Source organism: Megascapheus bottae, chromosome 4, assembly GCF_031878675.1.
Source record: "Megascapheus bottae isolate mThoBot1 chromosome 4, mThoBot2.hap1, whole genome shotgun sequence".
Taxonomy (NCBI): domain Eukaryota; kingdom Metazoa; phylum Chordata; class Mammalia; order Rodentia; family Geomyidae; genus Megascapheus; species Megascapheus bottae.
The window spans coordinates 17521589-17549558 of NC_143512.1; the positions used below are offsets into that span (position 1 = coordinate 17521589).

General features: G+C 40.9%; 1 protein-coding gene across 2 annotated transcripts in view; it reads right to left on the reverse strand.

Moving 5' to 3' along the window:
• The window catches only part of Man2a1 (mannosidase alpha class 2A member 1), a 162536-nt gene extending 135348 nt beyond the window's left edge, over nt 1-27188 (reverse strand). Inside the window, exons 1-3 of one of the 2 annotated variants that reach the window (XM_090331511.1) lie at nt 26520-27188; nt 3826-4077; nt 1105-1249 (exon numbers count right to left, since the gene is read on the reverse strand). In XM_090331511.1, coding sequence (XP_090187637.1) covers nt 1105-1249; nt 3826-4077; nt 26520-26654 — 532 coding nt within the window. In that variant the 5' untranslated portion in view covers nt 26655-27188. Of the gene's footprint in view, nt 1-1104; nt 1250-3825; nt 4078-25669; nt 25777-26519 lie in introns of those variants that run through there. The other variant, XM_090331512.1, reaches the window with a different exon arrangement.
• Between the last annotated feature and the right edge of the window lie 782 nt (nt 27189-27970).

The following is a 27970-nucleotide window of genomic DNA, read 5'->3' on the forward strand; positions in this document are numbered from 1 at the left end:
CATGTGTCAATACCTAAAGATATGAGTTATATAATCATTGAAATAGAAATAATTCAATAAACTAGAGGGAAAAATGTAAATAGAAGATAAACATACAATTGGTGTTCAGAAGAAAATATCCACCATAGCAGGTAAATCGTAGTGCTGTGATAGCAATGATAAAACTGAGATAATGATAAAGTAACCAATGATAAAATCATTTTAGAAAAGTCTTCGGAAATACATCTTCCCCACTACTTAAATTCACAGATCGTCACACTGTGTACTCATACTAAAGAGGTACACATCTAATTACATGCTCACTCTCATGACTGCCATTTCTCCTTACCAAGAAAGAAAAAGTTCTCTGGCATTACTAAGTAAAGCCATCGCCATCACAGGACATAACACTAATGTTAACAGTAGCATCTACTCTTATGTCAGGCACAGTTCCTCCCCAATTTGACCTGAAATGGAGATACTGTTATCCTGATTCCACCAAAAACAAAACTTGGTCTCACAGAGATCCAGTACCTGGCCTAAATTTACTTCAAACCGACAGACAAGTCGGATTCATATTCACATTGGTGCCTGGTGGAGCATCAATAAATACCAAGTTTGCTCAACCAACTCCTACTACTTCTCCTTGGAAAGATTCTAACTTCCCCCATAAGCATCCTGCCTTAAGAAGTAGAGTTTATAGATAAGAAAATCATTCTCCCATGCAATGTTTTGTTAGAACCAACTGAAATGAACTATCAGAAATTTGAAATGTGCCCAAACTCCTCCCTCCCAAAGCTAAGTCCCTATGCTTGTCACTGCTTCATACTGCATAAAGACTACCTTAGCATGGAGTGGGAATTGGTAAAATGAGAACATCAAAACAGAATTACATAAAAGGAGCAAATGGATGGAAGTCATAATAATGTCTGATGACAAGAGAAATAGGCTGTCTCCTATGCTCATTATAGGACTCTGGCCCTATAGAAGCAGATGACCTCTATGACTCAGGGAGTGGCTCAGCAGTAGAGCACTAGCCTAGCAGGTACCAAGCCCCTGAATGCAAACCTCAGTGTCCCCCAGGAAGCCAATGACCTCTAACTTTTCATGAAGCACAGAATTTACCTGGGTCATTGTGAGAATGAGGCACCACAAAGACTTGAAGGGGCTCAGTGTCCCACTCATGGGCTTCATACGTAATGTCAAATCCTTGCTTCCACACTCCCCCATCTGGATTATCAAAAGGAATTAGGCTGTAAACATCCATCATCTAAAAATATGAAAGAAAAACATTGAAGCTTTAGCTATTATTTCTTTGCATTCAACATTCATAACTTTTTGCTCAAACTTATTCACTGCTATACTCTGCATACGTGTGTGTGTGTGTGTGTGTGTGTGTGTGTGTGTATAACTTTTTTCTGTAAAAATAAATTGAAAATATTCAGGTCCAAACAGATCATCATCACTCAAATGTTTGAAATGCTGGTCGTGGTACATAAATAGCTTTCTAAAAATTCCTCCCCATCTATTTCTTAAATACAATTTTGCTGAATTCCTTCTCTCCCTCCTTTATGCTTAATACACTTCACAGAACTCTGTAGGAATAAAAGAGGATTCACTGAAATTTGATTATCACCAGGAATTTCGTAATTTTAAAATATAATACTAAAACTATGCTTTTACAGTTGTCTTCTTCACTTTATGAAAACAAATCTGTAGTTACTTTTCAATATCAGTATGTAGACCCTTTCTATCCAATTACTCCTTTTTTTATTTTGTAAGTACAATTACAACCAGTTATAATCATTCAAAAATGCAAAAGGTTTTGAAACTGAGATTTAAGTTTTAAGCGTCCAAATGTTTCCCTCTGCTGAATGTGGTACTGTGTACCTTTGGTTCCAGCATATAGAAGCTGTAAACCAGTCAGGGCAACAAAGAAAGATCTTGTCTCAAAAGCAATGTTTTCTAGTTTTTCAATGCAGTATTCCTTGTAGACAATAATCTACTTGCACACAAAGAACAAAAAACTATTACCACCCCCAAAAAACATAAAACTTAACTTGCTCTTCATACTCTCCACAATACTAAACGTGGCAAAGAAAGAAACCGTTGTTTATAAATATTTCTATTATTCAAGTTAATTAGGCTATAAAATTACGGAAAAAATATGTATATGTGATTATAACTTATCATCAGGTAATAATGCATCCCTGGCTAAGGACTGATGCCTTTAAGAATAAGATTAGAATGCAGACTATTATTCCTCCCTTTTCTTTCCCAGTGCTCTCTTGCCTGGCTCTACTGCAGAGATAGTCACTTTGCAACTTCTGTCTAGCCAGCCCACACTCAAACACCCAAAAGTTTGCCGTTTACATAGGTTGGGTGATAAGAGTAGGTACTAAAGACACAGTCAGTAAAAACACAAGTGAGTCCAAGCTTCACAGAAAGCATAATCACTGCAAAACTCAGGCCTGTGATCTCTGAACCTAGCCACACACCAGCTGATGACATTGCAGGTGTAACATGTGATCTGCTTCTCCGATCCTAGGTTCTGGCTTGACCTGAGCATCATAGCCTAAAAATGATGTTCGAGATCCCCAGGAGTTAAAGGGAAAGCACCTTCTCTAAAGTCAAGCTGAAGGTCAACTAATTCTGTTCAATTTTAAAATATTCACCCACGGGGCCGTGAGTTTGGCCTAGTGGTTAAAGTGCTTTCCTAGCATGCATGAAGACCTGCGTTCGATTCCTCAGTAACCACATACATAGAAAAAAACCAGAAGTAGTGCTGAGGCTCAAGTGGTAGAGCTCTAGCCTTGAGAAAGTCCAAGGACAGTGCTCAGGCCCTGAGCTCAAGCCCAGGACTGGCTAAATAAAATAAATAAATAAATAAATAAATAAATAAATAAATAAATAAATAAATAAAGTGCAGTTTAAAAATAAATAAATAAATTAAATAAAATAAAACATTTACCCTCGAGGGTCATCCAAAGACTTCTGGTTTCTGGCTCTAGGCACAGGGTTAAACATAGTCTTCTGCTTATTTGCAGGGCAGGGGTCAATATGAGTTTAAGAAAGACACAAGTCTTTTCTGGCCCCAGCTTCTGCCTTCTAGAAGGTCCAAGTGAAATACAAGGCAAACCAAATATGTACATTTAATTTTAATTTTACATTTTAATTTTCTAATAAAATGAAACAGATGAGACTAATTTGAATGTTGTGTTTTATGTAATCTATCCTATTATCAACTCAATATGCAATCGATGCAAAAGTGAGTTGAGATATTTTCCATGCTAAGCCTAAAGCATCCTGTTATTTGTGTTGTACTCAAATCAAAGCTACCACATACACCGCAAGTGCCTGGCAGCTACTTGCAGATAGTGGCTTCCATACTGGAAGCCATACAGTTCTCTCCCCATACAATGTAGCATGCAAAAATACCTAACTCTACATTGTAAGGTAAAAATATACAGTGAGAGCAGGGCTTTTCTTGTATGAAAAGAAGAGAGGAGGAAAGGAAGAAGGGAGAGGGGGAGGGAGGGGGAGGGAAGGAAGAATTGGTAAGAAAATCTCTGGCAAACTTAAACTCGCAAAGACTGTCAACCATTGTAGAAAATAAGAACTGAAAAGCACAAAAAGAAATGTATTCTTGTATTTACAAGAAAAAGAAAACACAGAAGTATGGAATTTTATCGCATAAAAAAATGAAAAATAATGATGTGCCTAACTTACTTTACAAAAAGAGCAACTGGCATCCAGAATTTAAACAACTTACCACCAACAGAAGCCTGATCAAATCTGAAAAGAAAACAGGAACACCCTGGGATTATTAATAAATGTCCACAGTACCTGTACATCGGGTTGATGGCTCCCTTTTTGTGAAGCAAAGATACAATCATTAGGGTCGACCTTAAAGAATAACTGTGATGAGAGATGTGAGCCAGCCCCATGGCTGAAATTGCCTTGTGAACTTTTCGGACCATCCTCCACAGATTCACTCAAATTGATGACTGAATCTCTAATGTTTGAGATGATCTCATTATTCTCAGCTAGCAAACGTTCCAAATGGTCTATTTTTTCTTGCAACATTGAGAGCTGGCCCTGTAATAAAAAAGAAAAAGGCAGCTATGACACACTAATATAGCTTTGCTAAAACACGCACTTTTTTTTTTTTAATTATGTGGCTGTGCAAGAGGGCAGCCACTCACCCCTTCCTTTTCACTTTTTTGTTTTGTTTTGGTTTGGGTTTTTTTGTTGTTTTTTTTTGTTTTGTTTTGTTTTTGCCAGTCCTGGGTTTGAGCTCAGGGCCTGAGCACTGTCCTTGGACTTTCTCAAGGCTAGAGCTCTACCACTTGAACCTCAGCACCACTTCCAGCTTTTTTCTACGTATGTGGTACCGAGGAATTGAACCCGGGTCTTCATGCATGCTAGGCAAGCACTTTAACCATTAGGCCAAACTCCCGGCCCCTCCTTTCCACTTTTATAAGTGGATCACAGAAAGCATGAACAGCTGGAAAGATTGAAATACCAATTTATAGCACAAAATCTTCTCCATAGCTCTTATTTTTGTTTGATCATATTTCAAAATGTGAACTAGAACTACCAAAATACTTGGGTACATATTTCCTACTCACTTCTCAGCCCAATTAAGTTCTAACATCCTTGGGTCACTGGAATCTCTAAATACAACAAACAGCATGTTACATTTTAGGTATGAAATTCTAATTCAAATCTAATTGATTTAATTCACAAGGGACAAAAATTATGAACCTGACAAGATCATTCCATCTCAACCTGTTAACACTAATGGACAAACCTAAATAAGAAATAACATCTATAGAAAAAAATTGATTCATCAACTCAATCAACCATAATCATAAACATCTCCCCAGCATCCATATTCATACTTTTTATTAGATTTTTGTGATTTTGAGTTCCATAGTTGATTCTCACATTAAGAGATCTACCATGCATACAAGATAAGCCTCATTTGTTATTCAGAATGACACTCCAGCTTATGAGAGCAAGGACAATCTTTCACTTGCCAAACACTGTATAATCCAAGGATTCATTAGATTTTCAGACACTAAAAAGTTAGAAATATAATTTCATGTAAAAAAAGAAATATTATTTTGGAAGAAAATGATCTAAAAAGCATTATACAAATATTGCAAGGGATAGGATACACTCTTGAAAAACACAAATAAGAAAAAATATATATATATATATTTCTTTGGTCGGTCATGGGGCTTGAACTCTGGACTTAGGCACTGTCCCTGAGCTCTTCAGCTCTACCACTTGAGCCACAGCACCATTTCCAGTGGTTAATTGGAGATTAAGAGTCTCATGGACTGGGCCGGCTTTGAACTATGATTCTCAGATCTCAGCCTCCTCAGTAGCTAGGATTACAGGTATGAGCCACCAGCTCCTGGCAAGAAAAATATATTTAAAAAAACTAACTTTGGGGGCCGGGAGTTTGGCTTAGTGGTAGAGTGCTTGCCTAGCATGCACAAAGACCTGAGTTTGATTCCTAGGTACCATATACATAGAAAAAAGCCAGAAGTGGTGCTGTGGCTCAAGTGGTAGAACACTAACTTTGAGAAAGCCCAAGGACAGTGCTTAGCCCTGAGTTCAAGGCCCAGGACTGGCAAAAAAATCAAAAAAAACACTAACTTTGGATGCTTACATTCTTTTTTAGCCTGCTACAAATATCTGCTGTTTTTTTATAGTGGGGAGGGAATGGGAGACACTAGAATTATACCGTTATTTGTTCATTTCAGTACCAAGAAGGGATGAAGTCTCTAGACTAAAAATCACCAAGACAAGGCTAGTTACTTGAGCAAATTATGTCAGAATGGCAGAAGTATGAAGAGACAAAAGAAAGTTGGGAATAAGGAAAAAAAGACATAGCCAAAAGTAGCAACAAATTTTCTTGGGGGTGGGGGAGGGAATGCAACTGTGATGAATATCAAAAATCCTTGATAGAGCACAAAGAGCACAAGACTACAACTTGCCCCCAAACACCTCTCAGGCCTCTCTAGTTGGAGGTATGTGACGGAAATAGTTCCTAGACATTCAAATGGTAGTCTGTAGATAGCTGTAGTGTAAGGAGAGGTGGTATGTCATTCATTAGAACACTGAAGCTTGTTCACTAGTATACTAAAGAAAGGAAATGCAAGGTTTCAGCATAACAACTAGTTCTTTAAAACAAGCTCCATGGATGAGAAAGAAAGAGAATATGCTTCGATTTACATCTGGAAACAACACAGCTAAGAAAACTTGAGACAGCCTTGTATTATTTCCGGAGATATTTCATGAAAAAGACAACAATGAAAAGAGGGCTTAATCTTACTGTAGCTGAATCACATGGATTCCCAGGAAGTAACAGGTAAGTCATATCATACCTATGCACACCAGTGAAGCACATATCAATATTGATAATGACTAATTTTTCATGGAAAGACCAAAGGGGGTTAGAGGGTTCTCTATCGTAACTCAAAGAAGAAAACACATGAGCCAGGTATGCAGCTCACTAATCTATATATGCCTTTCTAAACTTAAGACATGTTCTCAAAGTTTGTCTGAAATAATGGAAAAAAAAAAAACATTTCTTCATTCATTATCACAAAACAACAGATAGTGGCTTCCAAAAATCTCCCCCTCCCCCCGCCCCGGTTGTAGGACTTGAACTCAAGGCTTGGGAGTTGCCCATGAGCCAAGGCCAGTGCTCTACCACTTTGAGCCACAACACACTTCCAGCTTTGTGGTTGTTAATTTGAGATAAGACTCTCACAGACTTTCCTGCCAGGCTGGCTTCAAACCAGAGTCCTCAGATCTCAGACTCCTGAGTTGCTAGGATTGCAGGCCTGAGACACCAACACTCAGCTTGAATCACTTCTAATTGATTCTAGCATGTATTTTCAATATTGAAAACAAATATCCACTTCATTGCTGAAATGTCTAATTCCCTATTAATAGAAAATCAAGTTCTTTTTCAAAGAAGAATTAGAACTTGTTAATTTTCTTTTGGCTTGAATAAATCTAAAACTTTGCCTTAGTCTAATACACTGATATTCAATTTGAATACATCAAGTGTACATTAAGAAGAGGATCCCTCCAAGGATCTATTTGGGTCTATAACCTATAACTTAAACAGTTCTGGAGAGATGTCATAAAGAGGGAGCGTGCTGACATTAAAGAGGGCTTTAAATCTCATTGTAGCACTGAAAATACAATTAGTGATCAGTACCTAGAATTCTATCCTAAATCAGGTGCGTAAATAAAACAGTGACTGAGGGATATGTCAGCATAATGGTCTGATAAAAATCACTTTAAAACTATCTTAGGCAGTAGAAAAAAAGTCTCCTTCCAAAAAGCAGAAATTCTTGATTCACACCTCATAAGCGAACTCTGTATATGTGACAGGGAGGAGTGGTATGACCTTAAGAGGATGCTCTCTCCACCTGCATGAAAGAAACAGAAATCACAGAGAATGTTTCAATTGCGCTGACAAGTCAACGAATACTGATAGTAATATTGAAAAAGACAATTTTCTGTAGGGCAAGAAAATCACTTGTGAGGAAATCACTTTATCCTTTGATTTGCTAATCAGTTCTATTGGAAAGCCCTGTGCTGCTCTGTGAGGAATGGGGAAGATCGTATTTGATTTTCTCTACTGTTGCTGAAAGAGAAAACCTGAGCACAGCACAGCACAGCAGAGGGGGAAAAAATTGCAAATATCAAAGATGTTGGAAAGAACAAATTTAGAGTTTGCTACAAGGTAGAATGAGTACCCATTCTGTCCTATGGGGAAAAAGTATCAATGACTATGTATCTACAGCCAAATCTACATGTATTACACAATCATTCCACAATGGTTTCCGCAAGGGGGGAAATAGGCTTCTAGGGTTATGGTATCACAGTGGCCACAGCTGTATCTGCGTGTTTTTCTTTCTTATTACAAGTGAAAAAAGAAATGTGTTCTCCTCTCTCACCATCTCAAAGGCCACACCTCTGCTGACATCCAAGCATACCTCTCTGGACTGCTAGATGCTTGGATCTTGTGGATGAACTATTTCAATCAATCCTTCCTGTTCCATCACACTCCCCTACTACAGGCAATTACTTCTAGTAGAATAGCATATCCTCGTTCACCTAGTTGTATGAAGATGCTCTTCTCATAGGGGAAAAGTACTCTATCAATATTTCTGTGTTACAGGAATAAACATATTACTATTGTATTCGTTATTTTTATTTGAAAATACTAAGAAGGACATTGTCCTTTTGGACAATGGAGCTTGTATAGCCTATCTAAGATTTGTCAAAGTCAAAGTCAGTCCTGTTCAAATACTTCCTGAAACGCCATGAAATAGTTGATTTGTGAGTCAACTTAAGTGCATTAGGGGATCTAGACAGCCTCTAAGCATGAATGATTCTCCATGCTTCCATAGACCCCTTGCCTCTCCTACTAAGAGGGAAACCAAGGTAGGCAGTACAGCATTGACTACAGTGACTGGGATTTCCAGGGGAAATATGTGTGATCCAGGGGACTGAGTGGGGGAGATCTGTCCTCCATGTGGATCCTCATACCATCCAGGGTCCTGGACGGAATAAAATGAAAAATGACAAAAGGCAAATGTGCTTACTTTCTTCCAAAGCCAGTATCTACGTGTGGATGCTCGAACTCCAGGTTTTCCAGTGTTTGGGACTTTAGGATTCACACTGACAGAACCCTGGCTCTCAGAATTTCAGCCTCATCTAGGTTCAAAGCCTGTAGACTGTACTGAGCATCAGAACCTGTTTTTCTAGTTCTCCACGTTGGTCGTTTGCATTTCGTGGAGATTTGGGGCCTCTTATAACCAAATAAGCCAATCCTCCAATAATTCTTCTACACTCTATCTTCTCCTTCCCACTCAGTTCTGTTAATCTGCAGAAAGCTGATTAAAACTCCCATATCCTCCCCAACAGCCCCTCAAGCCCTTCATCCATATGTGGGGATTATTCTCTATTGTCTCTCCTTCCTTACTCATTTCCACCCACTCACCTGCCCTTTCCAATCAGATCCTGTCCACACTTCCTAAAAGCTGTCCTTGTAAAATTCCCACAGCCACCACATTTCAAGCTTGATGGTAAGTACTGCTCCCATTCCTGTCACCTGGAAGAAGGATGGCACAGAAGGGCACACCTTTACTAGAAGCACTGTCTTCACTGACTCCCAACTGAATTTGTCCTTCACTGTTTTCCCTGTCTAGTGTAAGTCTCCTTTGATGACTGACTCCTCTCCTCAACCCTGAAAGGTTACAGAGCCTCTAGTAAGCTCCTTAGCCCTGTTACCTTTCCACATGGTCAAACATTCTGTAACTCAAGTTCCTGGTTACACCAATGTCTCCCACATTTGCATCTCCTACTGAAACCTGGTCTCTGAAAAACAGATCCATATATTCAAATGACTATGCCAAAACTATCCCTCCCCCAAAGCCATGTACAGTTCTGATGTGTCCACTACCTAGTTGAGCATTCTCAGAATCCTGGGGTCATAACTGACTACTATTTCTCCTTCTTCACAATGAATGCTCAAGCACTTTCCATACTTTCTCTAAAACACAAGGTCAATCTCTCTCCCTCCTAACTTCTAATACCTTACTTCAAGTCATCAATACTGTCTCCTAGATCATCAACGTCTTAGCCGACTTCATGCTTATATCCTTCTGCTACTCCTAACCTTTCTTAGCAACCTTTCTTGTTGCACTTGGAATAAAATCAAGACACCTGAATGGCACCCTACTCTGGTATAACTGTTAATGAGGCCAAGCATATAGCAATCTTTTTTCTCCTTTTTTCCCCCCTTCTGCTTCCCATTTAGCTTCTTCTTTACTGAAACCCAGTTTCAAGCCAGCTCCACCCCACCGTATTTCAGTACCTTTGTCAATATTCCTTCTCTACACAATGCTTCAGCTCTCAACTTCAATGTCACCACTGCGTGGCCTAGCCATGTATCTAAAATACCTTTCCCCATATTATTCTATAGCTTGACTATGCTTTCTTCCATAGCATTATCACAATTATCATCTTTCTTCACACACTGCTTCTCTTTTTTCCTAATTAACGCATCCATATGTCAAGAGGGGGTGACATAGTTGCTTTGCTTGCCCTACTTCCCTGATGCCTAGCACAATGCCTCCAGCAAAGGAGGACTTCCGATATCAGCTAAAAGAAAAACCAGAAGGGAACAAAAAAACAGCATGCCACATTTTCTGGATGAGGAAGTATTCAACTATTTGGGGGAAAGCACATAACCTCACAGCAGAAACAATTAGAATAGTAACAAAAACTCTCACCATTTTGTAAGAGAAAATTATTTACTTGCTAGATTTAATTCACTGAGAAATTAATTTTACTCAGAGAATTTAATCCTCACTGAAAAATGAAATAGGTAAGAAAAGAATGGGAAAGAAAATCCTAATTAATAGGGTGATATTATAAACTGTTTAGAAATAACCCTGGCCTATGCTTGGCCACAAGGTGGCAAGTATGACTCATGAACATGATGAAATAAGTGGTTCCCTTTCTTGTGTAAAGACTAGATTCTGTATTGTTCAACTTCAGGTTTTTAACTTGCACTACCAATAGCTCAATAAGCTATGATTTTCACCTGATGTGGGAAATGTAGAAGGTTTGGGAAAAGAACCTGAAGATGATGCCTAAATGTTTCTTGCCATGGTAATTATATACGATCTGCACTCAATCACATCAAGTTTCCAGTTAAGAGAACCATAAAAGTAGTGTGATTACATGTTTACAATATAACCACTACTGAGAGCATTACAAAAGAAACAAATCTTTACCCCATGTATGTATTTTAAATTCATGCTCTCTCTCACCCTGCATTTATGCTTTTTTTACCCTTCAAATCTAATTCTGTTAAGACTCACCCAGTCCCTTTATCACTTCATCTTTCTGTACTGATTCAATCATTAAGTGTACCCACAATGTTTCACCAATGATGATTATTTTTTCTTAATTACTTCCTTTACCAGATAAAGGTAAAGAAGGGCGGATTCTAATTCAGATTTTTATGTTCTAGTCCTAGTTTTGATACTTACTTAGCTCTGTGACCTTGAAAAACAATATCTCAACTTTTAGGACCTGGTTTTACTTATGGGCAAAAATACAGATGCTAATATCCATTGCTTGAAACAATTGTAACAAACTCCACATGGAGACCTGCTTTACCGGATGACATGATCCTACCTGCTGCTACAATGAAAGTTTAGCTTTCTAACAAGCACATTCAAGGCTACACATGAAGAAATAGTATGCACAGTAGCAAACAGCAGAATCAAACCTAAGCCCTGTAACCTTACTCAAATTCAAAACTTCTCTGAGCCTCAGTGCAGATGTTTCATCGTCTAGAAATGCATATAATTAATAATGCTCAAATATGCCTACACACATAAGCAAAATATCTCTTACTCAAAGATGTCCATGTCCTATACCTGAAATCTACACATTATCTTATACTGCAAGAGGAACTTTACACATATGGTTAAAGGGTCTGAGATGATGAGATTAGTTGAGGTCAGAAGAAGCAGATAATTACAAAAGTTCTTCTAAGGTAAAAGAGGGAAGAGAGAAGGAAGAGAAGGCAGAGTAATGAAGCAGAAGGTGGAAGAGTGATTCTATTATTGGGAGGGGTCTTGAACTAAGGACTATATTCAGCTTTTAGATGCTAGAAGAAAGAAACATTGTCACATAGCACCTTCAAGAAGTAAGGCTGCTCCTGCAGGCCCAGTAGGGCCTGTTCTAGACCTCTGACCTCAGAACTATAAGACAATACTGTTCTTGCTTTCATCAATAGTTTGTGTTGTCTACAAATGCAATGGGACACAATACCTGGTGAAAAGTTGGCCCTATTCAAATAAAAGCTTAGAAGCTATCTTTATACTTGCAGTCTGTTGGATGAAGTCTCACAGATCCTTGTCAGAAGAGTTAGAGAACTATGAGCTACACAACCAAGGCAGAAGAGTGAGATCACGATTCTGCATTACCTGTTCCCTAGAAAAAGCAATGTGGGGAAAAGGAGTTTCTACACCAGACCCTGAATAAAGGAAGAAAAAAAAAAGCAGTCATTCTTTACAATTAAAAATAATAGGGCCGGGAGTTTTGCCTAGTGGTAGAGTGCTTGCCTAGCATGCACAAAGACCTGGGTTCAATTCCTCAGTACCACATACATAGAAAAAAGCCGGAAGTGGTGCTGAGGCTCAAGTGGTAGAGCTCTAGCCTAGAGAAAGTCCAAGGACAGTGCTCAGACCTGAGCTCAAGCCCAGGACTGGCCAAAAAAAAAAAATTATATATATATATGTATATATACATATACATATATATATATATTCAGGGAAAAATAGCACTATCTTCATCTTGAACACTGTTTTGCAGTTGATGAATAAAAAGTGATTTAGAGCCACTCTGGTTACACAAGCAGAGAACCAGGTCACTACAAATGACCAGGGAAAAGCCATGGTGGACTGGATCAGGGCAGAGAAGTGAGAATAGGAAAGACTGGATGAAGTAGCAAAGAGGAGTGGGTCAAGAAAGGAAGAAAAATACCCTCTTAGGTTTTTGCTGAGGCAAGTGGAAAGATGAAGGGTGCTACTTTAGAGAAACAGGATGCTAGAGGAGATGCATACAGGGAGCAAAGTGTTACACTCTACAACTGCCTGAATGGCGGTGTCAGTGGACAACCAGGCCTGGAACTCAGAAGTCAAGGTTGGATATACAAATCTGAGAAACAGCAATTAGAAGAAATAGAGTTACTTACAGATGAGCACAAATTTGCTTTTTATTATTTTAAATAGCTCACTAGGCAATACACACATACACACACACACACACACACACACACACACACACACACACACACACACACACAGTTAAGAACCAGTGCATTTAAGCTAAATATAGGAACTGTGATTTGGTAAAAGAAAAGTCCATACTTCCAGCCCGATATCATCATCACTGACTATCAACTTGGACAGGAAAATCCTACTATTTAAGCAGATCTCTAGCACTTATCAGGAAGGCTTTTAGGTTTGATAGAATGACAATGGCAAGTAACCCCTAAAGTTCAACACTTCATCCCTGAAGATATAATGCTAAAGAAAACACACACACACACACACAAAAAAAAAAAAAAACTGGGGCTCTATCTACAGTTCATATGCATCCGCAAACTACAGATGCAAGTGACTTTGTAATGGTATTTTTCCCAACCTGGAGATTAACATGCCTGAATGTTTTCCAAGATGTTGTTTCAGTATAGTCACTTGTTCATACAGAGTAAATGGCCTGACCATGTGAGCAATTACATAATACCCTACAAAACACAGATGCCAAACACACTTTATCCTAGGCAAATCATTACCCATAAATCTCACACCACCTAGTTACAACTTCAACAGAGGCCACTCAGAAAGGAGTAGACGATGAGTGTCAAATGACAGTGGGAAGAACTGGGACTCTTGAGTGCTCTGGCAGAACACTCAATGGCCTTGTGACTGTACCTGGACAGCCAAGCAGCCATGGCTGGAGGACCCCCAGCCCTGCCCTGTGATAACAGCAATGATCCTCCTCCAACTTGCCTCTGAAAACTCCAGTTGCTGGCACTTCCCACAGAATCCAGAAGACAGTCACATTTCCGCTTTGAAGTCTCCAGATGTATACTCAGATGAAAACTCAGACCCTCCCCACCACACATAGTAGTCCTATAAGACTGCACAGAAACCACATCCTGTTGAGCTCACATTTTAAGCACTGACTTATCCCATAAAGTGAGATTCAGTAAACCAGATACTCTTTAAAAAAGAAAATTACTGGAAGAAAAGTATTTGTAAGTAGGACAGAATGTCTGGATTATAAAATATTTTAATAAAATTCAGTGCTATTGCTTATAGATCTATTTCACAATTACAATTAAGTCGCACTAAGCAAATTAATTGACTAATAGAATTCTTTAGGAGTAATGTTCTGGAAACCACCTTTTTCATGCAGAAAATTTTAAGAACCCTAAAATCTGTTAGTACCTCAATATCTTTACACATAACACTCAAGAGTATACCATACTTGAGAACCTGCAATAAAAGGCTATCTGATACACATTCACAATTGGCAGCCAACCAAGGTCATGTCCTATATAACATAGGGGCAATGGCTACTGGTCTGTGATGGTAATGTTCCCTATCTTTTCTGACACATAAATATTTTCTGGTAATTCCAGAATATCCATTTGTAGTACCTAAATTCATTCCCACTATATTGAGTGCACAGATTGTATCAAAGAATTTACTGACAAAAGTTCTTTGGACATATTCAAATAATTTTGAGGGGGGATAAACTATTTCAATGTAAAACACAGAATAGCTGTCAGTAATAGACTATGCCAATCAACCTAAGCAGTGTTAGCCTATTAAAATAAAAGCAACTGGCTGGCATCATTCATTCTTACAAATCATTTCCTGAGTAAACTCCTTCCAGTCTTTACTAACAAGAAGCATGTATTTAGGCAAACCTCAGTAGAACTAATACACCCTGAATGTCTCAACTGCGTTTCACAAGCACCAACAATTATCCAAAGTAATACATTTTTTCCCAACTACTTTCTTGCATAAAAATCCATCTCAATCTACTGTCCTACACTGGCAAGATGAAACAGCAATCAACAATAACAAACTTGTAAATATACCATCCATATTCAGGATATAAAAGCTTCCTGGGTTGTTAAATTCTGTTATTGTAGTTAAAAAAAAAACAATTATTAATTAGACCTTCATCCCCAAAAGTCACAAGATATGCCTTGTATCTGAAATGCTACAGTTAACCAACTCTACAAGTTTTCAAGAAGTAGCCTTGGGTCAAGAGCAGGTATCATTTCTTTAGTATTTGTGCCAGCTACCAAACAAAAAAGTGCTCTAAGCTCTAAACAAGAGGTGGTACAGAGAATATTTCTAGCATCTGACCTTCAAAATAACCTTGATGCATGAGCTCCCTATGTGGCATGCTGCCCTTTGCCTCTTAAAGCATATCTTTCCATCTACTTCCTTTCCCCATACATACAAACTAATCTATGCTCTGTCTTACAAGAAAGGAAAAGTTAATTTAGTTCCATAAATTGCACTAAAGATGTAGTGCTTCTTTGAAATCCTTCCTTATGACAGTCTTACCTTGTTTCAGGTATGCCGACCCATGAGCCAGTTCCTGACAAATTGAATATAAGCTTCTTTGTCAGGTGCTGAGGCCCACACCAGTAATCCTAGCTACTCGGGAGGCTGAGATCTGAGGATCAAGGTACAAAGCCAGCTCAGGCACAAAAGGACCTGAGATTGTTATCTCCAATTAACCTCTAGAAAATGAGAAGTGGGGCTTAGCTCAAGGGTAGGGCAATAGCCTTGAGCTGAAGAGCTCAAGGACAACATCCAGGCCCAGGGGTAAGTTGGTAGCCTTGAGCTGAGGAGCTCAAGGACAACACCCAGGCTGAGTTCAAGCCCATGAACCACAAAGGAAAAAAATAAAATAAAAATGAATATATATATATGGCTCTATTTTATTTACATCTGCTGCACAATACTCTTAATATAAGAACTGTAGCTTTAGAGTATAAGAAATGGACTTGGCTCTTTGCTCTCCTCCCTAAGTGCAGTCAGAGTGAGCTCATTCTGTCCCAGACTCTGATGGTTCCCAGATCAACATTGCCTTCCTTGATCTCTCATCCAGTACTCTGGCTCACTTGGCTATTTTCACTAACATCTACTTCATCATAAATAAAACAACCTGGTTTCCCAAACCAGCGTGACTTTCAAACTATTAGTCTGGATACAGTGCAACTAGGTTCCAAAAGATGAAAAATATTTTTTGACTTTGGACTCCTATATCAGAAAGGCCAGGGCTTCTCTTTGCAAACATTGTTGCAGTTTTCTTCTTCCCTCTTCCAGCCAACTCAATAGTGGTTACAAGGACTTTCTGATGCATTTCTTTATTACATAAAAGAGATTCTCAGCTCTTTTCCTGCTTCTGAGTTGTCCTGTACACTGTTACCAGAATATTTTAGAATGAATATTCTCTTAGCTTCCTCCCAAGTCTAAAACTTTCTACAAAATCAGTTCTCTAACGCTAGTTTTCCCTAGCCTGGCACACTAGGTAACTCTGAGTGGTTTGGTATCATCAAAATCATAACTTTTTGGACTGACTCTCTGGGTTATTCACTAATTAATGCCAAATTGCCATTTATTCTCAATCACTCTTTGCAAGCATCAAAGACTGACTCTAAATCTGGTTACTCTAAATTCATCACCTTTTCTCAGCTGCAATTACTTCAGGATTCCAAAGCTTGGAAGCTCTGTAATGACTGAGGCAAAGCTCTTCCTCTCCTCAAAGTCCACTCTGCAAAGATCAGCTTCTTCCCAACACAACTTAGTTCTGTTTTTACATTCTTTGTAAGGCTTTTGTCCCTAAATCAAGTTCATAAAACAAGATTGTGAATGATAATGTTAGTCTGGGATCCTTCTTCCCTGGAATCTACAATACTTGGCACACAGTAGGCAGGTTATAAATGCCTATCCCTTGGAAATATTTAACATTTACTGAGCACCTAATATATGTCCAGCACCACTCCAACCTGCTTACATTCACTCGACCTGCTTATATTCACTCGTTTAATGAGTAACTGAGCAGCACTTAACTGTGTCTAATTGTTTCACATATGGTAATGATATTTCCCAAAATAACTTAAGAGGCTGCTACAAAAGGCAAGTTATCTATGCAGTATGCCTTTTCTAATTTTTGCAGTGCATAACACAAAATTCTGAAACATATGTTTGCAATGGAACAGTAGATAATGCATTCAACCATTGGTCAGCAAGCATGTGCTAGCTAGGCTATAGAGCAAGGTAAGCTGCTGAGATCTAGTTTGTATAGCTCAGTTCCTTTATCTGGAAAATTAAAAGACTAAATCAACTGATCTGGAAGTCCCTTAGTACACTGAAATTCTACATCAAACATTTTCATAAGTAGAACTTTTCTGGGATACTGGTGATTATTAAAATGAAAATGGCTCAATGTGTATCTTTGAGGAGAAGGGTTGGACTGCAAGGGATAGGCGAGAAGATGCATTGTGCTTATAAACATTTGTTGGATGGTACCTCCTTTTATAACTACTCACTGAAAAAAATATGATTTTTTAAAGCAGAATGACCGTGTTACTGGTTTCTAAAAGGGTAAATTCAGAACTTTTTCAATGCAAAAATTATTCTGAAAATGTTTTACAAGTTCAAGCTTCTATCCTCTAGTGCTCCACAGGTAAAACGTTAACACCTATGCCAGAATCTATCATGAATCGTCATTCTACAATCCTCCACAACTGTGGTTTAAAAAAAGAATTACTAGCCTGGAAAAATCAGACAGTTTGAATAAACATGATAGACAAATCTCCCCCAAAAAAGTAGGGGGGGGAAGAGATTTGTATTTTCAGTCCCATGAAATCACAAGGGACAAAAATGTGGGCACATTTTTGAAGTGTGAAACTATTTTTAACAATAAAATTCAGCAAGAAAAGGGGAAAGGGATTCGAAATAAGAAAAGCAAAGACCCACAGTCTAGCTGTAAAGGAAAAGAAATACAAATTGAATGTATGTGAATTAATGCACCTTCTATCTGGCAAATATCATGTAACCCTTTTACTAATTACAATAAAAAAAAGAAAAAAAAAGAAATACAAATTGAATCTGCGTAACTATAAAACAAGATACAAGAAGCCACTTTCTCTGATGCTTAGGACATTTCTTTCAAATAGATGTCTAACAATATAAAAGATCATTCTTCACTCTCTGTAAGAACAAACTACCTGACAGAAAGTGAGTAATATTATATTAATACAAATTTAAAATGTTTATTACTCTTAACTTTTTAATGTATTTTTAATTAACAAATTAAGACTGTGCACATTTACCATGTATTACATGCTGCTTTGAAATGTGAATACATTTTGAAATGACTGAATCCAGTTAATGATCATATGTATTACATCTCATAATTAATACTTTATGTGACAAAACTGTAAAATTTACTCTCTCTGCAGTTTGCAAGAATAAGACACATTGTTACTATGTGTAGTTAGTATACAATAAATCACTTGGACTTATGCTAACTGAAATTCTGTATCTATTGTTTACTAATTTTCAGCTTTCACAACCAACCTATAGTTATATACGTCTGTAACACATTCAATCCTAGAACGAAATGCAGATGAAACAAAGCTTGTGGATATAAAAGAACTGATGACTCAAGGAGAAAGAAAAGGAAGAAAAGAGTGGGAAGTAAATGGAAGAAAATGGAGAAGTACTCACTTTTTCATTTGCTACAGAACAGAGACTTTATATCGAAAGCTGACAGACCAAGAAAACAAATGAAACGGTATCACCTAAAGTTAGTAAGAATTAAACATAAAATTAATGTTTGCAAGGTAGAACCAATAAGAATTCTTAATTTTTATAAAAGGAAACAAAAGCTCAAAATGAAACACAAAAATTATATATTTGGGGCAATGTTGGAGAAACAATGTGGTTAGAAGTGGAACTCAAGAGAATGTACTGGGGTAGGGAAGGAACTGAAGGTTAGCTTCCTGTACTGTTTGAATTTCTATTTCTATGTGTATTTATATCTTTCATAAATGCTTAAGTGTTTGAAAGGCAAAATCATCAGATCTCCAACACTACTGATTCAGGATTATGTAATTCACTGGCAAGGGCACAGAGAAAGGTCAGCTTAGGGTGTTCTCTGCATGTAAGGGGAAAAGGAGTTTTCTTTTTTTGTTGGTTGTTTTACTTCTGTTTGTTTTTCTGGACCTGTAAAGAAAGCCAGTGGAAATCCATGTATATGTAAAACTGTACATATACTAAAAAGAAAATGCATCAATTTATTTTTTTTTCAAGGCATGTGGTACGGAGGAATTGAACCCAGGTCTTCGTGCATGCTAGGCAAGCACTCTACCACTAGGCCAAACTCCCGGCCCGAAAATGCATCACTTTAAAAACTGACTTGATGAAATGCGATGCACTCCTTTGATTCAGACAAAGTATACTGCAATTTAAAGATGCTACAAACATCAAGAGCATAACTAAGATGAAAGCGCCACATAATCTTTAAGAGTACAAAAGGTATAAATGAGTAGAAAACAATTATTTCATGACAAGCAGAAGAGTAGTCTAGTAACTGCTCACAGCCTGGTGGTTCTATATCCTTAAACTGGGCAAGCCTCCCTCCCACGGAAGAGAACTGCTAAGTCCTACCCAACATGCACAGTTACAAAGAACATGTCTATACCTAGAATCTCCTCCCACTGTGCTGACTAAACCAAAAATCTGGGGCTCTGAGTTACAGCCAGTCAAAACCATTACACAGTCATGATTATCAGTTGTAAAGTTACAGTTCAGTTTTGTATAGTTCACTGTCCAGAACCCTCCCTCTCTCCCAGTCAGAAGCCTTCAAGTAATAGAAAGAAAATGAACACATCAAATACATTCAGACGCTAGCCTGGATATCCCCCAAGGATACTTAGAAAATGGGGGAGGGGGGAGTTCTAAACCTCAAAAACACAAATTTTTACCAATAGTAATTTAATAATTGATTTGTAAGCATTTTGCTTGGTTTCAACCATCCTAGCTTTTACTTCAGCAGATCTAATACCTGCTTCTAATGACAGAGAAATATAGTTCAAACCCAGGATTCACAAACTTTTCCTGAAAAATATAAGTAAATATTTTAGTTTTTGTGGGCCAGTTTCTGTCCCAACTATTCAACTATGCTGTTATAGCTTGAAAGTAGCCACAGAGAATTAATAGATGAATGGCAACAGCTAAGTCATGAAACATTATTTAACCATTTAAAATTTATTTTTAATTCTTAGCTCATACCCCTACAAAAATAAAGTAGCAGGCCAATTTGGCTCATAGGTAGCTGACTTAGGCAGAGTTCAACACCAGAACCCTTTGGGACAAAAGAGGAAAGGAGAAGATATTTGCCCAAAACTTCATTCTTTTCCTGTTCCTACTTCTATATTCTTTTTTTAAAACTACTTAAGAGACTAAATGAACAGGAAGGAAGTCTATTTATCTAATCTCAGGAAGGTTCACAAAACCCAACAGCCAGCAGTATCTGATTTAACAATGATTTAACAAATAAAACAAAAGAATATATTGGGGGGGGCCTGGGAGTTTGGCCTAGCGGTTAAAGTGCTTGCCTAGCATGCACAAGGACCCGGGTTCGATTCCTCGGTATCCCACATACACAACCAAGCCGGAAGTGCCAGAGACGAGAATGCAACAAGCGACAGAGAGCGAAAGCAAGCAAGCAGAGCCCAACCTAGTGGTGGCCTGAGCCAGCGGGCTGGAGCGAGCAGGGCCGGAGCGTGCGGGAGCGAGCGGGGCCAGAGCGAGAAGGGGCCGGAGCGAGCGGGGCCAGAAAGAGGAGGGGGCCAAAAAAAAAAAAAAGAATATATTGGGGGGAAAAAAGGAAACAAAATGCCTTTAAAAAAGTCAAAATTTCAAATCATTACCTTATTGTTAATCAATAAATCTTATCATTCTGTGCTAAAAGGCAAGGGGAATAAATCTGCCAACCTCTTTTGGAAAGTAAAGGACTACCACCTGATCCTATGCTATTATCACCATGTCTATGTCCAATTGGTAAAGGTTCCATTATAACATTCCTTTTTCTTTACTTTTGTTCATAAGTAAAATCTCCCCCTTGTATTTTTCTGTAGAGTCCTAAATGTGCGACTGGACTTCAAGCATCCAAAAAAAAAGGATACAATTCAAGCATCCAGAAAGGCTAGTTATCCTATGTAAAGTATTAGAATTAACCCTTTCGATCACTCTTTCCTAAAAGGAAAAGTGCAAAGGACATGCACTGAGTAAAAAAAAGAACAGACATTTGCCTAGATTGTAGCCAAAATGTTTTTCAACAGGGACAATTCTCCACTAAAGGATATTTAGTAATATCCTTTTATTCCTACAACTTAGGGTGAAACAGAAAAAAGGGGGAAAAGTGATCCTAACGTGTTCTGAGTATCTGAGTAGACAGCAGGAATGCTGCTAGACATCTACAAGGCACAAGCCAGCCCCCAATAGCAAAGAATTCATAGATACAAAATGTCAACAGCAAAACCCTGCGGCATTGTCAGGGAAAGTTGGGTATGTGAAGTTTGAAACTAAAGTGCTCCAAGGATGATCTTTTCCTTTAAAAAGAGTACATTACATTTAGAATTTTTTATAACCTGCCTACCCTGCACTTATCATCATGAAAGTAAAAGTAACATTTTTTTTTTTTTTTTTTTTTTGCCAGTCCTGGGCTTGAGCTCAGGGCCTGAGCACCACTTCCGGTTTTTTTCTATGTATGTGGTACCGAGGAATCAAACCCGGGTCTTCATGCATGCTAGGCAAGCACTTTAACCACTAGGCCAAACTCCCGGCCCCTGAAAATAACATTTTTAATTATCAAAAACTGCAAGACCTAAGGAGACAGTTACTTCCAAATCAGAATGATTTTATTCCTGTCACAAATTCAGTCATATTAAAACATGAAGTATGAGTTCTATCACAATAACATTAAGCCTCAAAACTTATTTCAACCTAATAGTTTCAGACTTACAATTACCTGCATGGCTTGATAACTGAAACAAAAACTCATATTATATCAAATGTTCTACTTCCTCTGCTGATCAATCTACCAATAAATAGAAGCAATGTTCTCAACTTCAGAGTTCCTCTACTTAGTTCTATAGGAACTCTTATAAAAAAAAAAACCTGTGGCTTTCAGGAACTTAACTATTAAGATTTTTTAAAAGGCAAAAAAGAAAAAAATTATCTTTATAATCCAGTGACTATAGACCACCAGAGCTACTGTATATCCTCTTGTGTTTTTAAAGACAGGGAAACTGAGACTGTTGAACAGAAAAGCCCAGAAGGAAGCAGGTGATCAACAACACCTGCTCACTTCAGTCTTAAAAACATTTCTTTTACACAGCTATCACACAAAGCAATCTGCCTCAGAGTATAAACAACAAATCAAACTAAACACTTTTATCAATACTATGGCCAAAGTCCAGAAATTCTTTCATGAGTAACAGAGACAATCCTCTTCCAATAAATACAAGCGTGACATCTCTGTAACAAATTGCTCAGGCCCAGCTAACAGTGTCAATAGGGTAACAATACATTCAAACCAACAGGAAAAAAAAAAAAACGAAAACCTTCAGACCAGGTGCAATGACAAGTATCTGGCCTAGCTGGTTCTCAGAAGCTTGAATGTCAGTGAAACCTACCAACCAGAAGACTGTTGATCTCAGGAGATGAAAGATGTCAGCACAAAATGTTTTAAAGTCCTTGAATTCTTCAACACTAGTTGGCACCACTGTGAAAGTCCTACCAATTTTCAAAAGCCATAAGCCACAACTTTTACATGCAAGAAATGAGAAAAATTCCCCTCTACCATCTGAATAAACCCAGTAACAAGTGTGAATGTCCTTAAATACAATGAAGTAGAGAATGAAATGAGAGAATATGTATTTTTTTCTTCTGTTTTTCTTAAGACTTAAAGGTTTATAAAAACAAGAAAAAAAAACTTACATACTAATATCTAGTTACACATACAACTTTTAGTATCAACTGAGACTTTAATTATATTTCTGCATATTTATTAGTTTCAAAATAAATTTAAAAAAATGTAAAGTTCCTATCTTTTAATGGCTTTTAATAAAAAAAAAATACTGTGTGTGTGTGTGTGTGTGTGTGTGTGTGTACTGGTGCTAGAGTTTGAACTCATGTCCTAGATTCTCATTTGAAAATTTGCTCTATTTGCTCCTAGTAGCAGTTGGTATTCTACTGGAACCATGTCCCTAGTCCAGCATTTCAATGGTTATTTTTTAGTTAAAGCCTCAAAGACTTACCTTCCAAGGCTAGCTTCAAATCATGATTCTTCAGATTACAGCCTCCTGAGTAACTAGAATTAAAGTCATGAGCCACTAGCACCTGGCTCAAACAGATATCTAAATCCATAGATTAACTCTGACCTTCACTTTCACATTCTTCATCAAGATGCTCAAATTTTATAAAACTTTTAAAAATTAGGGGCTAGGAGTTTGGCCTAGTGGTAGAGTGCTTGCTTAGCATGCACGAAGACCCAGGTTTGATTCCTAGGTACCACATATATATAAAAAGCTGGAAGTGGTGATGTGGCTCAAGTGGAAGTGCTCTGGCCTTGAGAAAGCCCAAGGACAGTGCTCAAACCCTGAGTTCAATCCCCGGGACTGGCCAAAAAAAAAAAAATTCAGGTCAATCCCTATGGTCATATGCTATACACTTTAAAAATACTGTTACACAAAACCCGATTAGTTATTTTAATTCTCCAGGCCCAATCATAAGGCATCTTGTTGACCATTACTGTGAATAGTATCAATTTGTGACATGAGCCTTGTAGGATGATCAAGACTTTCAGAGAGATGCAACAATGTTTATCCTTTCCATCTGCTGAAATTCTTTTACAAGTTACAATAAAGCATTTTCACCAGATAGGTCCTGGCCAGCCTCTCAACCACAGTGGAACTGTTATCCATTTTTTGAACTAAGATTTATTAACCCAGAGCATGAACACGAACATACACACACACACACACACAGGCCACCTGTTAGATCCAGTCCTCAAGGGAATTCTTCCTTGAAGCACAAGAGGAAAGCCCTCCACAGAGGATCATAGGGGCAGACACCTGCTTGGGTGCACTGAATCGATCCACGCCTGACCAAGTGATGATTAAAAAAAAAAAAAGTAAAAGGAGAAGGGGGGAAAAAAGCAATGTCCCCACTCCCAACAGCAAATGAACCCACTGCCAACCAGGATAGCTGCTTACAACATGGACCTTTGTACCTTACTAAAGGTTACATACCAAGAGAAAGAAACTAAAATAGACAATCCAGAGAAAATACTGCTCTAGACACATCATCCTCCTGGGCACCAACACTGGCTCTACTCAAATTCAGGAAATCCGTACCCAAATCTGCCAACAAAATACACTGCAACATACTGTTGCTATGCTCTTGATGTTGTCATCAATTAAGGCTAACACACACTTTAAAGTAGTTTAAAAAAAAAGAAAAGAATCAGTTCAGATGCTAGATGCTGTGATGTGTAATGGTTTTCATTATAATGTTTAGCTATGAAGTAAGCTAGAAGATATTCTGGGAAGATATAAATCTCTAGTATGGTTTCAAAAAAAAGACCACATCCTTTATGCCTTCATAATAAAAGTTCCTTTTGAAATGAAGTCATTAGATAAGGTATCTTTATATTTGATATCAGGCCTTTCTTTAGGCAGGCTGGGGCTTAACCCTGGGGAAAGGTGGGCATGGTGGTTGAGAGAGCCCGCACTCTAAGGGTGGTCTATTAAAATCTCAGGCTTGAGCTGTGTGACCTGGGAAAGATAATCTCTCTGTGCTTCAATTTCCACACCTTCTGGGTGGTGGTTGTAGAAACTAAGTCTCTCATGTAAAAAACACAGCAGATAGTATCAGACATTTGAGTGTCAAGCTTACAAGGGGCTTACAAAGTCTATCTACTTGGGGATTCAGTAGCCTACTAATACTAGCAGAGTGCCTGCTTTCTGTAGTAATAATCGAGCAGTGAAAATCCCAGAAAGGCAACAGTAAGTACCAAAAGCTCTACCTTCCAACCCATGTGGCCTCCCACACAAAACCCTACACATGCAAGGCCCTCTCCTGCAACCAGTGCTTCTTCCCCTCAGATGCTGCGCACTTTAAAGCAGAGCTTAAGTGCCTCACTGAGTACTGAGGATTGGATATTAAAATATTGGAATTAACTCGGCCTGAGAATTCCCAGTAACTGAATGAGTCACATACTTCTTTAGCAACAGAGTAAAATGTCAAGGTTGCCAGAGAACCCCATGCAGATGTTTGCATAAATCATCTGCAAATGATTGCTGAGCCAAAGCCAAAGGACGTTATTCAAGACAACACTTTCAGTGAAACAGATCAGTTTTTATGATTTTTCCTGTAATGAAGAAAATTCTGAACATGAGATTACTGGGAGGAGAGGTTGGGAATCAAGGGAGTTTTAACACCCAAATTATACATGTCAAAGGTTAGAATTGTTCCTTGGGCTCTGGCTACAGAGCCAGTCACACTGTTTTTTTCTCCAGCCTTATCAACAGGCACTGGGTAAACTCTCAAGTTCAAGATTTAAAGTCAGCCCCACGGCCCTTGTAATACATTTTCTCTCTCAATACCAGATGCAGAATCTGAAACATCTGTCTGCAGCAGGAGTTAGATAGAATACTGCCTCCCCCCCAACCATCACCACTGTCTACTGACAATGAAACCCATAAAGGGGCCTTTCCAACTTCCATTATTTAAAGTTTGTGTTTGCACGTCAATCAAATCTAAACCACTGGTCACAGAAGAAGAAAATGAAAACATCAAACTTGGTCACCTCCTAGGTTTTTCAATGGAAGGACAGGCTCGGCCTCGTCAGCACGTGTGCCCTCCAGATTCACTCATCACAGAGCACGGGTTCAGTGATGATGATACACACACACACACACACACACACACAAACACTGGTCACTCCGGCCATGCTGTACCCGTGATGGCAGCACCGACTGTGACTTTTCTTTTCTGTTGCTGCTGCTGTGTAACTGTAGTAAACTTCTCACAGATGACTTCTTCCAAGGGGTCCTGTTCTACCAGGTCGATCTCGGGGCACAGGACTGAGCGCCCCACAGCTTCCAGCAGGAGAATAGCACGCGGCTTCCCCACCAGCTCCCCACCCCACAACCCCACCAACGCCATGTAATCATAAACCCAGCCCCACGGCGCGGAGGGGGGAAACCCGAGATAAAACTTTTCATCTCGCAAGTGTCATTGGATAAAGTGGGGAGGAGGGGAGAATAAACCGCCCAGGTGGGATGTGCACGAACAATTTCCGGGACCCGGTGCGCGCTGGTGGAGGGAGGAGGGAATGGGAGGAGGGGGGTGGTTCTGGGCTGGCACAAGCAGCCTAACCCTGTGTCAGCCCCGGGACTATCCCCCACTCCCAAAGCTACACCCAAGCTGTGCCAGTCTAGGGACACGGCCAGCTGAGCCGATCGCCCGCCCGGCTCCCCGCCGGCAGGTGTCGAAGGCCACTTCCACAGGCCAGGTCTCCGTGCAGGAACATGGCCACTTCCTCCCCCCACCCCCGGGCTGGGCTGCCGGCCCCCCACACCGCCCCCTTAGCACTTCGCTAACTCGACGCCCAGGAGAGGAGCGAGCCGCAGACCCCGGCTGGATTCCCCCCTCCTCGGGGACCCTCCGTGGGTTTGGCCTGCCCCCTCGCCGAGGTGCCACGGGAGGTGGAAGTCGAGAAGCCGCTCAGGCGCCCCCCCCACACACAAACAGCCCCGCCTCCCCGGCCCCGGAGCCCGGCGCCCGGGCGGCCAGGTGCCCACTTACCTGTGGGAAGGAGCCCTCGCGGCGCGGGCTCCGCGGGTAGTCTAAGTGACCCCTGTCCAGCATCAGGTAGAGAGAGAAGATCACCACACAGAAGATCGCGCTGCCAAACACGGTGAACTGGCGGCTCAACTTCATTTTCCTCGATAGACTCGGGGCCAGGACGTCGTCCTCACCCGCAGGCGCCGGCGAACTGTGGACTCCAGGAAGCGGCCGCCGAAGGTTCCCAACGCCCGGGCTGCGCCCTCTCCGCGCCCTCGGGCGCGCTCCGCACCGTGTGTTCCTCCCGGAACCCACACGCGACCCCGGCCTTCGCTAGGGTGCTCCGCCCTCCCCGGGGCCGGTCGTCCCTGTCGAGGCCGGACCCGCGCTGGCGGCGGCGGCGGCGTGGAACGGAGCCCGCAAACTTGATCTCCAGCTCAGCGCCGAACACCCGGCCCGGCGCGCGAGGAGCAGCTGGAGAGGTCGCCGCCCGGACTTCCTGCCACCGCCACCCCGACAGAGCAAAAGTTTTTTCTCGACGAGGGCAGGCGTGTAAGCCGTCACCCAGCCCACGCGCGGGCTCGGCGGCTCCGGGGCGGACCACGCGGAGCCGGGTCCGAGCAGCGGAGGGAAGGGAACTGGCTGCGGCGGAGCCGGGCCTCACAACTTAGCGCCGGGACAGCCGGGCCCGCCCCCGCCGCCCCGTCCCCGCCTCCCCCGGCAGAGCCCCTTCCTGCCGCCGCCACCGCCCAGACCCGGCCGGGCGCGCCCGGGGCTTCTGCGTGCGCACGCTGGGCGCCCGTGCGCTCGGATCCGGCGGGAGTTTCCTCGGGGCGCGCGTCAGCTCCCGGCCTCTCCCGCCCCCCACGCCGCCCCTACCTTCCCCCTCCGGGACCCGGGCGGCGCGGGGAGGGCGCAGGGGGCGGGCGGAGGCGGCGGCGGCGCGGGGAGGAGGGAAAAGGAAAGGCAAGAGGAGAGGACCGTCCCCAGAGACAAGCCCGCTCCAGCTGCAACCGTGAGCAACACCCCCCCCTCCTTCCCGCCCCCGAAAACGCGGAGATGGCGGCGGCAGCTGGGAAAGGAAGCGCCGGTTCTCCAGCGCCACTCGGCGCTCCAGCACCGCCCGCCAGGAGCCTGAGGAAACGGCGGCGGCGGCTGCAGCAGCGCGGCAGCCGCCGGGTCAACCAGCTCCCGCAGCCCCGGGAGCTGGGCAGCCGGTTGGCCCCGCCCCCTCCCGACGCTCCGGAATAAGGGGGCGGGGCCCTAGGCGCCCAATGAGGACGCGCCGCCTGCCAGCCCCTCCCCGCGTCTGCCTCCCCCTAGGCCCAGGCTATAGGAAGACCTCAAGAGGCTTCTGTGACCTGGGAGATTGCTCTTCAGGAGATGAGGCTGGTAATCTGGACATCCAAGCACCAGCCGCCCACATTCCACGGGAACTGAGATTTTCCCCGTGTTCCTTCTGACGCCCAGGT